This window comes from Quercus suber, unplaced genomic scaffold (genome assembly GCF_002906115.3).
Source record: "Quercus suber isolate HL8 unplaced genomic scaffold, Cork oak 2.0 scaffold_1, whole genome shotgun sequence".
NCBI lineage: Eukaryota > Viridiplantae > Streptophyta > Magnoliopsida > Fagales > Fagaceae > Quercus > Quercus suber.
This window is the reverse complement of record NW_027069468.1, coordinates 646,436-660,069: the sequence shown is the minus strand read 5'-3', so window position 1 is coordinate 660,069 and position 13,634 is coordinate 646,436. Positions and strand designations below refer to the sequence as shown.

Below are 13,634 nucleotides of genomic sequence, written 5' to 3'. Positions count from 1 at the left end.
ATAATCTTGACTTGATCCCCACGCATGAGTAAATAAGGAAATATCTTGTACCCCACTCTTAGTGTTTATTTCCTACTAGGAAAGGATTCCGCAATATACGCTTAAAAGGATTCCTATAAGGAAAGGACTTCTAATCCAATGAAGAGATGTCAACCCTCTACAACTATAAAAGCCTCAATACCCTCACAAATTAAGGTATGCATAATTCACCCCAACTTTGGCACTCTAGAGTTGTGAAAAAAAGAAATCTAACTTAACCTTCGGAAGGTATTTGGTCAGCACCACACCAGTGCCCTTTGCTAGGTCTTCTCTTTTTATTGTGCAGGCTTAGTTTCAAGCGTGCGAGTACTGTGTGGCTCACTGGTGATTTTTTGGCATCATCAGTTGGCGCTATTTATGGGGAAGATTCGTGAATTATAAGCCATACTATCGCTTCCCGGACAAAGAGTTGCATGGTACTTACTCGCTCAATGGCGACCACCAATAACGATCAGGGAGATGAACCACACCCAACTGCACTTGAGAGACAGGTGAAAACTCTCACTGCAGCTGTGGAACGCCTCACTAAGCAAAACAATGATCTGGAAGAACAATTGCGCCAGAAGAATGCAGGGCATAGTACTCAAGAGGAGGACCAAGAAGGTACCAATGCTGAGCAAAGAGACCGAGAAGGGCCAGAAGGTAGTAACGCCCCAAGCAGACTAGAGCGACAAGACATGAGCCATCCATCTGCCACTGATACGGCTCCACCCTACATTGTCACAAAGATGCAAATGATGGAGGAACGAATGCACCTTATGATGAACGCTCTCAAAGGATGAGTGTCCAATGACCTCGATGATCTGGTCCACCAAACTGATTCGCCTTTCACCACGTCTGTCAACTCCTTCCCCTTACTGCTGAAGTTTCGCATGCCGCAGATAGAAAGCTACGATAAAGCCAAGGACCCTCTTGATCACCTAGAGACTTTCAAGACATTGATGCACCTTCAAGGAGTAGCAGATGAAATCATGTGTAGAGCCTTCCCTACAATGCTGAAGGGTCATGCGAGGATTTGGTTCAGTCGGCTGAGGCCTAACTCCATCAGCACTTTCAAGGAGCTAAGCGCCCAGTTCACCTCACACTTTATTGGGGGACATAGATATAAGAAGTCTACTGCATGCTTGATGAGTATCAGGCAGTGAGAGGATGAGACGCTAAGATCTTACATAGCCTACTTTAACAAGGAAGCGCTCTCAATCGATGAAGCTAACGACAAAATACTTGTAGCAGCCTTCACAAACGGGTTGCGGAAGGGTAAGTTTTTGTTTTCTTTATATAAGAACAACCTGAAAACCATGTCGAATGTACTTTACAGGGCCACCAAGTACACGAATGCCGAAGTTGGGCTACTAGCTCCTGAGGAAAAGCCAAAGAAGAGAGAAAGACAGGAAGATATGCGATAGGACAGAGGGCGAAAAATGGCGAGAACTGGAGAACGAAGGGGTGACAGGAGCTCTAAGCCCCCTGCGGGGAGGTTTATGTGCTTCACTCCGCTGACCACCCCAATCGACCAAGTCCTAATACAAATCAAAGACGAAAGAGCCTTAACCTTCCCCAAAAAGTTTAAGGGAGATCCCAACAAGAGGTCTAAAGATAAATACTGTCGTTTCCACCGTGATCACAGTCATGACACGACCGACTGCTACGACTTAAAACAGCAGATTGAAGCCTTTATCAAGTAAGGGAAATTACAGAAGTTCGTCAGTAGGGAGAAAACAGATCCACCTTCTCAAGAACAAGCCCCTCGACGGGACTATAAGCGTCCCAAACCACCCCTAGAAGACATAAGGATGATTGTGGGAGGCACGGCAAACTCCGGCTCCTCCAAAAAGGCCTGAAAGACTTACCTCAGAATGGTTCAGAACATTCAGCTAGCAGGCATTGTTCCAAAGATGCCACGGGTCGATAACCCTATTATCGGTTTCTCGGAAGAAGATGCTCGACGTCTTCACCACCCGCATGACAATGCGCTCATCATTAGCATTCGAGTTTGAGACTATAACACATACCAGGTTTTGGTTGACAACAGAAGTTTCGCAAACATTCTCTACTACCCGGCGTTCCAACAGATGCAGATCGACAGAAAACGTCTAGTTCCAACCAATGCTCCACTCGTTGGGTTTGGAGGAACAAAAGTATAACACGTTGGCACGGTCACATTGCCTGTAACAATTGGGGATTATCCTCAACAAATCACTAGGAATGTCACATTCCTTGTTGTCGATTGCTCCTTCGCCTACAATGCCATCAAAGGACGACTGACCCTTAACTCTTAGAAGGCCGTAACATCAACCTACCACCTGATGATCAAATTCCCCACCAAGTACGAAGTAGGGGAATTAAGAGGAGATTAGGTAGCCGCCCACGAATGCCACATTGCAATGCTAGAAATGGACGACCATCTACAGACCATGAGTATAAAGGAACAGTGGACTAGAGCGGAACTTGTAGAGAAGCTTGAAGAGATACCCCCGATAGCTCCAGATTAGACAGAACCACAAGAATCGGCACTCTTGCCAACCCAACGATTTGCCTAGCGCTTGTATCCTTCCTCAAAGAGAATCAGGATGTGTTTACCTGGAGTCACGAAGACATATCGGGAATCGACCCATCAGTCATGGTACACAGGCTGAATATGTCGCCTTCTTTTCCACCCGTCCGACAGAAGAAGCGAGTGTTCACCTAAGAACGAGACCAAGTAATAGCAAAAGAAGTTAGCAAGTTACAAGAGGTAGGCTTCATCAAGGAAGTATACTATCCCGATTGGCTAGCAAACGTAGTGATGGTCAAGAAATCCAACGGGAAATGGAGAATTGTGTAGATTTTACGGATAGCTACCCTCTCCCTCGAGTCGACGTACTAATAGACTCTACATCTTAACACCAGCAACTGAGCTTTATGGACGCCTTTTCAGGGTATAATCAGATCCGGATGGATGAAGCTGATCAAGAGAAAACTTCATTTGTTACCAGCCAAGGTCTTTTTGTTACAAAGTAATGCCATTCGGCCTTAAAAATGCAGGCGCGACATATCAAAGGCTAATGGACAAGATGTTTGCGAACCAAATCGGAAGGAATGTTCAAGTCTATGTCGACGACATGTTAGTAAAAAGCCGAAGAGAAGAAGACCACTTGAAGGACCTCGAAGAAACATTCGGTACCTTTTGCTCCTACAACATGAAGCTTAATCCAAGCAAATGCTCATTTGGAGTCATGGCGGGAAAATTCCTAGGCTTTATGGTGTCTCAAAGAGGTATCGAGGCCAACCCAGACAAGATTAGAGCCATAGTAGAGATGGCCCCCCCGGAGAATGTGAAAGAAGTGCAGAGTTTAAACATTAAGGTAGCCACTCTGAACAGGTTCATGTCAAGGGCAACGGATAAATGTTTACCCTTCTTTCGCACGCTGAAGAAGTCTTTCAAGTGGATTGCCGAATGTCAGCAAGAATTCGAGGAGCTAAAGGCCTACCTTTCCTCCCCACTGCTACTAAGTCCTTCACAACTGAGGTAAGAACTCTTTCTATATTTGGCTGTCTACCTGGCAGCCGTTAGTGCGGCCTTGGTCAGAGAAGAAGAAAAAGTTCAAAAGCCTATATACTACGCCATCCGGGCATTTCGTGGTGCAAAAGAAAGGTATCCACCCATGGAGAAGCTCACCTTCGCTTTAGTTACAGTGGCCCTAAAACTCAAGCCATGCTTCCAAGCTCACACGGTAATCGTCCTAACCGACAAGCCCTTACCGCAGGTGATGAGCAACCCCAAAACTTCTGGTTGATTAGCACTATGGGTGATAGAGTCGAATGAGTTTGACATTCAGTACTGCCCACACACTGCCATCAAAGGGCAAGTCGTTGTCGACTTCATAGCAGAATTCACCAAAGGGGAAGACAAAGGGGTAGACGAATGTCTGTGGTAGAGAATACATACAGACGAGTCGTCCAACAGGCAGGCCGAGGGTGTAAGCATTGTTCTTCTTTCTCCTAAGGGAGACTAGATCGAATGTATGGTCCGCCTCAACTTTCCTACCAAGAACTATGAAGCAAAGTACGAAGCTTTAGTGGAAAGGCTTGATCTCACCAAAGCAGTAGAAGCCGCAAGCGTGGTTCTTTACTACGACTCTCAAGTCGTCACTAACTAAGTAAACAGGGATTATGAGTGTAGAGGTGAAAGAATGAAGAGATATCTGGACCAAGTAAGGAGAAGGGTCGACGAGCGAAAGTTCAAAGTTATCCAAATCCCCAAAGGAGAGAACGAGTAAGCCTACCGCTTAGCTAAAGCCACTTCAGCCGAACAAATGACTACCGTTGATAATGTACTTTCTTTTGTTCAACTTTCTCCACTAATAGATTCTGTCGATGTGCAAGAGATAGGTCACGAAAGCAATTGGACCACACCGTTAGTCTCTTACTTGAAAAATGGCGTCTTACCAGACGAAAGGGAGGCCACAAGAAAGCTGAAGGTCCAAGCAGCGAGATTCATCTTAATAAGGGACATCTTGTACAAGAGAGGCTTCTCCCACCCATACCTAAGGTGTTTAGGTCCTGAAGAAGTAGATTACGTCATGAGAGAAGCACACGAAGGGATCTACAGAAACCATTTAGGGTTGTAGTCATTGGTGCACAAACTCGTCTGACGGGGTATTACTAGCCCATCATGCAGAAGGATGCTCAGGCTTAAGTCAAAGCCTATGACAATTGTCAAAGGTTCAGCAATGTCATCAGATAGTCGTCCGAAGAATTGACCCTAATGATAGCCGCATGGCCATTCGCTCAATAGGGATTAGACATCATAGGACCGTTTCCAATAGAGGCGCGATAGTTGAAGTTCCTAATAGTGTGCATAGACTATTTCACAAAATGGGTGGAAGCTGAAGCCTTAGCCACCATTACGGAGAAGAACGTAAGAAGTTTCGTCAGGAGGTCCAACATATGCAGGTTTGGGATCCCAAGAGTCTTAGTCTCGGACAACGGGAAACAATTCAACAACAACTCTTTCCGGGATTTTTGCTCTCAGCTAGGGATAAGTAATCGCTACTCCTCCCCCGCCCACCCTCAAGCTAACGAACAAGTTGAAGTCACGAACCAATCATTGCTCAAAATCATCAAGACTCGGCTCAATAAGGCAAAGGGCATATGGCCCGAAGAGTTGCCAAGTATACTATAGGCGTACAGGACAATAGCGAGGACACCCACAGGAGAAATACCATTTCGGCTAACATACAGGAACAGGAACAAAGCAGTAATTCCAGCCGAGGTCGGAATCACAAGTTACAAGGTAGACAATCATGATGAAAGAAAAAACAATGAGGCTATGCGTCTACAGCTTGATCTAGTTGATGAAGTCAGGGCGACAGCAGAACAAAGGCTCGCACGGTGCCAGGACTGCATGGCTAAGCATTACAACTCCCAGGTCCAACACAGAGACTTTCAAGTTGGAGATCTTGTTTTAAGAAAGGTCATGGGCACTGCTAGAGACCCTACTCAAGGGAAGCTCGGCCCCAACTGGGAAGGCCCCTACCAGATCACTTCATGGCAGAGGAAAGGTACTTACCACCTAGAGACGCTAGACGGACAGAAGTTACACCATTCATGGAACGTCAAGCACCTACAGAAGTACTACCAGTAGAAAAGGTGGCAAAAAGAGCCATAACCCTTTATTTCAAGTTTACCTTAGTTAATTTTAGCTATACTCCTCAGTTTTTTTATCTACTTTAGTTTTTTGCTACAATAATTCTTCTAAAAGCCCAAAGGGCAAGTATCCGTCTTTTAAGAACTACATTTTCTACGAATGCATGGTTTATTACAATAAGAGGAATTTAATCAGATATGGCTAAAGTGTTTATCTATAGAAAATAAAGTGGACAAATCCACAAAATAGATGACTTTATTGTTTAGCCCACAAAATGGACTACCTCATCCTAAAAAAGGATAAAACAGTGTTAAGTCCACAAAATGGACAAATCCAAGTCTACAAAGTAAAAGACCCAATGTTCAGTCCACAAAGTGGACGACCTCATCCCAAAGTGGACGAGCCCATTATTGTCCATGAAAGGAACGACTTCATCTCAGAAGGATGAAGTATTATAAAATCCACCAAGTGGACAAATTCAACAATAAGTCCTCAAAGGGAACAAACTTAATTTTAGTAAAGCAGACGGATTCATTGGTCCACAAGGTGGATAAGTCCGTCACTTAATTGAATGGACAAGGTAAGAGAAGTTGACGGCTTCATAAAATTACTTAATAAAGTCCCCGAAATTGGACAAGTATAAACAAGTCCAAGAAAGTAGACGAAGTTAAAAAGTAGACGAGTCCGAGCCTACGAAGCAGATGACTCCCAAAATGGGCGACATTATCCCAAAGAGATGACAACCAAAGTCCATAAAATGGACAAGTTTATTAAAAGTCCAAAAGGTGCACGACCTCACCCCAGGGACGAAATATTACAATATCCACAAAGTGGACAAGCTTAATACTACTGTCCATAGAGTGGACAAGTTTATTAAAGTCCAAAAAGTGGACGACCTCACCCTCAGGGACGCAATATTACAAAATCCACAAAGTGGATAAGCTTATTACTATTATCCATAAAGTGAACAAATCTATTATATACATAAGGCAGACAAGTTCAATAAAGAGTCCACGAAAGGGACAAACTAACGACTATAAAGTAGACAGGTTTGTTGGTCCACGAAGTAAATGAATCCATTACTTATCAAAGTAGAAAAGGCCATTGAAGCTAACGGCTTCATGAAAATTTTATAAGGCCATTGAAGCTAATGGCTGCATGAAAATACCATTGCTTAAACAGTGGATAAGTCTCCCAAGTCAGACATCCATAAAAGCAAACAAGGCTATAAAATAGAAGGGTCCATAATAAACATGAAAATTGATGGACCTAGCTAAGCTGACGGGCTCAAGGAAATGAATTCTACAAAGTAAACGTCCTTAGATGGATAAGCCTATCATGTAAGGCAGACAGGTTTGTATCGGACTTGTGAAAATAGTATACAAGTGTACAAATACCAGCTAGTAGAAAACAGGGCAAAGTTAAAGACGACGAGCTTAAAGTATCATAAGTAAAATAAAATCCTTACAGATAAAGCCCAAAAACACTAGGGCATTTAAACGTTGTTTGAAGATTAGATAAAATAAGATATACAAAAATTAAGGCTAAGTAGCAAGAGCGTCACTTTTAGACTCGTCAACCTTGTCCGGAGCAGGAGGGTTCTCCATGTCTAAAAGCTCAATAGATGGGTTGGAGGTAGAGACGGGAGGATTTGCAGCAAGCTAAGCCAAAACGATGTCGTCATCTTTAGGAGGAGGGTCAAACTCTGCGAAGTCGTCATCCTCATCAATAATGGTGTCACCAACAGGTGTCGTCGACATGGGATCGTCCATAGAAATCCCGAATAAGTCTAACTCTGGGAAGGCTGATGCAACTTGCTTGAAGCAATCATCAAATCTAGTGCCATAATATTCGATACAGGAATCAATGAATGATTGTGATGCCTTGAATTCCTAAACAGCGTCAACCCCTGCCTTCTCCACTTGCTGGCACAAGGTCATCAGCTCTTCCTCTAACTTTGCTTTTTGACAAACCTCTCCTTCCAACTTCTCCCTCATCTCCTTCAAATCAGTGTTCAGATTATAGACGACCTCCTTATACTGCCCCTGCTGGTCCAGTAAGTTATCATTATGCTTCCTAACCCAGGTGACGACACCCTCTTTAGCCACACAGCGGTCCTGAAGCGCCTTAACGTGTACCAAGGCCTGGGAAAAGATATGGTTGTTAGCCCATAAACAAGAAAAAGATAAGATAAAGCCATTCAGGGAAGTGAGTTTACCTGAGTAAGATCAAAAAGAGCTGACGCCCCCAAGTCCTCCATCCCTAGCTGAGCACAAGGATCTATGTCCATTAGCTTTATGAAAGACTCTACTTTCTCGATGGCATAATCCTTATGAGTAAGCAAGCAATGGGGCCCCTCGATGACGAGACCAGAAGAAGTCATCACCCCTTTCCCCATGCCACGGCTGGACTTGGGAGGTGACTTCTTAGGATAGGCATCCTCAAGAGTGACAGAAAACTTTTTAAGGGGACAGTCGTCCTTTTCGTCAACTTTCCTCTTGGTCGAACCCTTAGAAATGGCCTTGGGGACTGACGAGGATGCCCCTTCCTTTCCTTTAGCCTTCTTCTCTTTTTCTTTTCTACGAGCAGTTACTGCCCTCACATTTTGTTTAGCTACCTCCATTTCTGTAAAGAGAACCAACATGCATTAGAAAAGCCGACGGTAATAACAAAAATGACGGGAATAATAGAAAATCTACTCATGTCAATGAGAGTATTCGTCTAATCTACGAGCTTCTAGTGACGGCTCAGGGCCCCCATAATAAGCATACAAGGTGTCGAGTGTGATAAGGTCCCGACACTTCCGTTCGCCCAATGAGATCTCTGTCACTCGGCTGATAAATTCTTCCTGCTTCTCTGAAATATGAGGATGAATGCTAGCTGAAAACAAGAAAAATAGACGGTGTTAAAAGATTGGAACAAACAAGCAGGAAAAAAAAGCAAACGGGATCAACCTGAATCCTTGACAAGAGCCCAAGTGTTGTCAAAGTAACCACAGGGCATTGTCTCCCATTCCTCCTGATGACACACCTAATATGTCCCCTCAACAAAAAAGTATCTACTTTTCCAGCTTCTATTAGAATCAAGCATATTAGACACTACGCCCAAGTCCTTCTCCCGAGCGGCAAAATGATATGTCACCTTAGAAGAAGCAATGTGCTAGGGTCTGTAGCAGTAGAAAAACTTGTCCAATGAAAGCTGACGGTTTCCTCCGCTCAGACGACCCCATAGGATCTCAAAACCTATAAAGATCCTTCAGGTATTCAAAGCGATCTGTCTGACAGACAACCACAAAAAATCTACTAGCTGACGATGCAAAGCTGTCAGTGGTAATCTAAGCCCGGCAGCAAGCATGGCGTCATACATATTGACGTCTATCGTCCTCCCTGTATAGCACTTTTCATTCTTCCTAAGGAGATGGATAGGGATGTGGTCTGGGATTTGGTAACGGGTATGCAACTCCTTAAAAACCCTGTCACTCATCTTTGGTAGGAATTTATTGACGGACCAATCCTCAGGAAGGATGAAGGGATGGTTGCCTCTAGGACTTCCTGAAGTTCCCTCACAGGACTCCTCATCACCTTCATCTCTGTTTCTGTCACTATCCTTCTCCTTTTTACCCTCCTCAACTTCACCCTCCTCACTTACTTTTTCTTCCTCACCTTCTTCTCCATAACTTCCCGCTTCCTCGTTAGGAGATTGGGCTGATGTTTCCCTCTCTGACGACTAGGAAAAGCCCTTGGACTCTTGACCTAAACCATACACCTCGTCGTAGCTCGTTCCATGGCGGACTAATGACTAATCATTCAACCCATCACTTGACATCTGACTACCTACAACTGACGGATCCATTCTAAGAACCTAAGATGACGGCCTCACTATGGAGTTAAATCAATTAGAATAAAATACATACGTATGAGGAAAGAAAACTTACAAATATAAGTGACGGTTACGAAGATGACGATAGTAGCACAAGCGACAAAGTAAACAAGTTGACGGAGTAAAAGCGACGGCTCTTCTCTCAAGAGATCAGCAAGGATGAAATAGAAGAAATGAGGAGGAGAGTCATGTTATATATAAGGGAGAAAATGCACGGAAGACAAAGCGACGCCCTCGTCCAAAAGCAAAGCCAACCAGAGTGCGCCACGTGTCCTTGCATTTAATAATAACTGCTCGAGGAGTCGCCCCTAAATGATTTTCTCTCTCTTCTGGCCAAGTAGAAAATTAGCAATGAAAGAATTAACTCCATAACCTGTCAGTTTAAGCTGACGAGGATATAGAGTAAGGGGCAACTGATAAGGATAAAATTATAAGTATACGCTCACCAAAGGAAAGGTGTAGAACGGCATTCCAAGTTAACCCGTCGACTTTGCATATGTCCATCAGCAAGGCAGTATGAAATCTACAACTTGAAGCTGACGAGGTCAATGAAAGGAAGATGGAAAGCTAACACCTCTAAAGCCGATGGTTCTAAAATAATCTTGACTTGATCCCCACGTATGAGTAAATAAGGAAATATCTTGTACCCCACGCTTAGTGTTTATTTCCTACTAGGAAAGGATTCCGCAATATACGCTTAGAAGAATTCCTATAAGAAAAAGACTTCTAAGTCAAGGAAGAGATGTCAACCCTCTACAACTATAAAAACTTCAATATCCTCATAAATTAAGGTACACATAATTCACCCCAACTCTGGCACTTTAGAGTTGTGAAAAAAAGAAATCTAACTTGACCTTCGGAGGGTATTTGGCTGGCACTACACCGATGCCCTTTGCTAGGTCTTCTCTTTTTATTGTGCAATTTTAATTTCAAGCGTACGTGTACTGTATGGCTCACTGGTGATTTTTCGGCATCATCAGGAAGGAACCCCAAATCCAATCTTCAGCTCTTCAAACCCTCACTCCGCCTCTCATAAAATGAGAACCAACTTCGGTAAAGGAAAAATAAATAATAAAAAATAAAAACCGGACCCAAATGCATGAAGAACAGAGCAGATGAAGCCCAGCAAACTTTTCTCACCTTTCTCTTCCCCTACATCTCATATCCAAACCCACTACAGCCACATCACAAATCCAAACCCCACACCCATAACCACATCTCAAAAATCCAAACCCCACAACCACATCTCAAGTCCAAACTCCATGGCCACAAATTAGATCAAAAGCTTGAAATCACTATTAAAATACCATACCACAAATATTGAAAGAAGAAATAATGAAAGGTAGAAAGAAACAAGACGAAGTTGAGAAAATAAATGGGTGAAGAAAAAAAGAAAGAGAAAAATAGAGTAAAAGGATCTAACACAAACTCGAAAAATACTTTATTAAAAAAAAATAATTACACAGCATCCGATCTTCGTGGAGGCTGCTGGGTTTCAACTAGAGCTGTTGGGTTTCAGATGCTCCTACTGGGTAGCTGCTCATCTTTGGATGCAAAGGAAGAAATGAGAAGAGGAATGAGAGGAGGAAAGTGAAAAACCAATAAAATTGGTGTCCTGTGGTAGGTGTGGGTTCAAACAGTAGAATAGAGATACAAATAAGAAGGAATAAAAGGGAGAAAGACGTTGGGAGTGGCTGAGGTGGACTGACTTGATTGAGACACATGACAATGGGTCCTGCATAAGTCCAAAAATTTACAACAATGCCCCCAATAACTCAGTTTTCATAACTTGAAAACATTCAAAATGTGTTTTTAGTTTTGCTAACTAATCACTCAAAAATTAAATAATTGAGTAATGAAAATAAAAACTAAAAACAAATTCAAACGCACCCTTCTACTATGGAATCTACCAATTTTGAGTTATGAGTGATAAAAACAGAATGACATAATTGGTAATGGAAAACATAAAATCCAAAACAGCCCCTAAGGCTTTTATAACCGCACGTATAACCTTAAATGAAATTTTGGCTTCTAAATAAAACAAACTCGCCTTTGGGACTCTCCTTCCTTTTTGTGTAATATGAATTTAGAAATTAGAAACAAGTTTTTTTTTGAGAATGAAATTAGAAACAAGTTGAATGGCCTAGAAGCCACTAGAAATCATAAAAAAATTTAGAAAACAAGCATATTTTAATGTCATCTCTATTTTTTAAGATTTTTTAAAAGCATGAACGCAGCATAACCAAAACTCAAGATGCTTTTGGCTCATCCAGAGCCTACCACCAACTATGAACTAACTATTTAACTATTATATTAATCCTATCATATAAACCAATAGCGATTCAGATTTTGATACACTAGAACAAAAAAACGCTTATTAAGCAGTCATTAACTAATTATTTAATAATACTTATTATACTAATCCTATCACATAAACCAATAGCAATTCAGATTTTGATACACTAACAAGAAAACACTTAAATCAGTATGGAACTTCCGAAATAAAAAAAAAAAAGTAGATAGAGCATCGCAGTTCGCAGCTCCTTGATTGCAAAACAAAAATTCATTACATTACAAAGTTAAAAAGTTCTAAAGAAAATCAACGGTCAGGATTCCGCCGATCAAACACCATCATCGTCATCATCAACTACACATATATATACAAAATACAAAGACAAAACGGCCTCTCCGTCACAGTAGAGAGGCGGAGCTAGATAGTACATACATCGTTCAAAACGACGGAACGACGCCGTATCCATAGATACGTTCAACATCGACCTCGACGTCCGTACGCTTTGCGAACCTTCCTTTGATTCGCGGCCTCGTCTCTGCGTAGGCTTTTCGCGAAGCGTATCGGATCGTCTTCTCGAACTTTCGGTTCTTCCTCTTCTCTCTGTACCTCAAAACCCTCGCTTCCCGATCCGCCGCCGAGATCTGAACCGCTCGATTCGCCAAGTCTGTGATCGGCTTATTATAAGAATCGGATATTTCCGTCACGGTGCTTCCATCTGGAACTACACCGACGTCGAGGGACGAAGAAGACACCTGAAAGAAAATTACAATATCAGATCACAGACTTCTGGTACCAAACACAAATCTAAGAAGGAAAATTATTTAGGAACGTACACTCTGGCTGACGCACTGAGTGTTGTAGCCATAGGAGTAGGGTTTGGAGGCTGAGAAATCCATGTCGAAGCAGTGGTCGTTATGCAATGGAGGTTGAGCATTCTTGCTCTGTACTGGTACTACTCCATCAGTACCAGAACTGTTTTGCTCCTGAGCTTCCAATTTCGGATCCACCGGCCCGTATTCCAGATCCAAATACGGATCCACTTCCGGTAACAGAAACTGACCCGTATTCAGATCCGTACTCTCCATAACCTTGTTATTCGGGTTCGGAAGCAACCAAGAAGCAGCTTCGGCCTCTTCCCTGCTGACGTCAGCGTCTCCTTCCACGTCGGAGAAGTAACGTTCTTCTAGGAAGTTAACGGCGCCAGCCTTGACGGTGACCGATTCGTAGAACGGAGTAACGGGAACGCGCTCGTGGCGGCGTGCGAGTGGGTTAGCTGAGTGGATGTCACGGTCGCACGAGACGCAGAGAGCAGCGGCGTCAGCTTTGCACGTGACGTGTGCCGGAGCTTGCTCGCAGACCTCACAGACCCAAACACGCGCGTGACGCGACGCGAGCTTGTTGGCCGCGTGGATTTTGGAGTCGCAGCCTACGCAGAGGAACGCCGAGTCAGCTCGGCAGAAGAGAGTCGCAGTTGCCGATTTGCACGAGTCACAAAGCTTAGATGCCATAAGTAAGTAACTCAACTCAAGTAGTCTCTCTGCACTAAGCTCTTCTTTCTCTTTCTTTCTTCTTCTTTTTTTCTCTCTCTCTATTTGTGTGTGGTGGTTGTTGATTATGTGTAATTTTTGGTCTATCTTGTGGGCCTAGGGAGATCTGGGGAGTGACGAATGAGAGAACGACACGTGGGGAAGGCTTAGCCAAATATATGAAATTAATTGAGTTGAAAATGAAAACTGATTAATCTAAAATTATAAATAAATACTCTTTTTGTCTCTTTTTTTTTTTTTTTTTTTT

At 43.0% G+C, this 13,634-nt stretch overlaps 2 protein-coding genes across 5 annotated transcripts; both read right to left on the bottom strand.

Moving 5' to 3' along the window:
• Nucleotides 1-6,773: 6,773 nt before the first annotated feature.
• Nucleotides 6,774-11,172, bottom strand: LOC136066593 (uncharacterized). 4 transcript variants are annotated; one of them, XM_065771311.1, is made up of 3 exons: nt 8,440-11,172; nt 7,887-8,293; nt 6,774-7,812 (listed from the first exon to the last, which is right to left on the bottom strand). In XM_065771311.1, the coding sequence occupies exons 2-3, from the start codon at nt 8,289-8,291 to the stop codon at nt 7,561-7,563; spliced, it is 657 nt and encodes a 218-aa protein (XP_065627383.1). In that variant the 5' UTR covers nt 8,292-8,293; nt 8,440-11,172; the 3' UTR covers nt 6,774-7,560. The 4 variants fall into 4 exon arrangements, with proteins under 4 accessions (XP_065627383.1, XP_065627287.1, XP_065627342.1 ...); XM_065771215.1 differs by having other exon boundaries at nt 7,887-8,548; nt 8,623-11,172; XM_065771270.1 differs by having other exon boundaries at nt 7,887-8,548; nt 9,603-11,172.
• An 877-nt stretch (nt 11,173-12,049) lies between these two features.
• LOC111986927 (zinc finger protein CONSTANS-LIKE 4) lies at nt 12,050-13,442 on the bottom strand. Its single transcript, XM_024018622.2, has 2 exons — nt 12,674-13,442; nt 12,050-12,592 (listed from the first exon to the last, which is right to left on the bottom strand). The coding sequence occupies exons 1-2, from the start codon at nt 13,346-13,348 to the stop codon at nt 12,278-12,280; spliced, it is 990 nt and encodes a 329-aa protein (XP_023874390.1). The 5' UTR covers nt 13,349-13,442; the 3' UTR covers nt 12,050-12,277.
• Nucleotides 13,443-13,634: the final 192 nt, after the last annotated feature.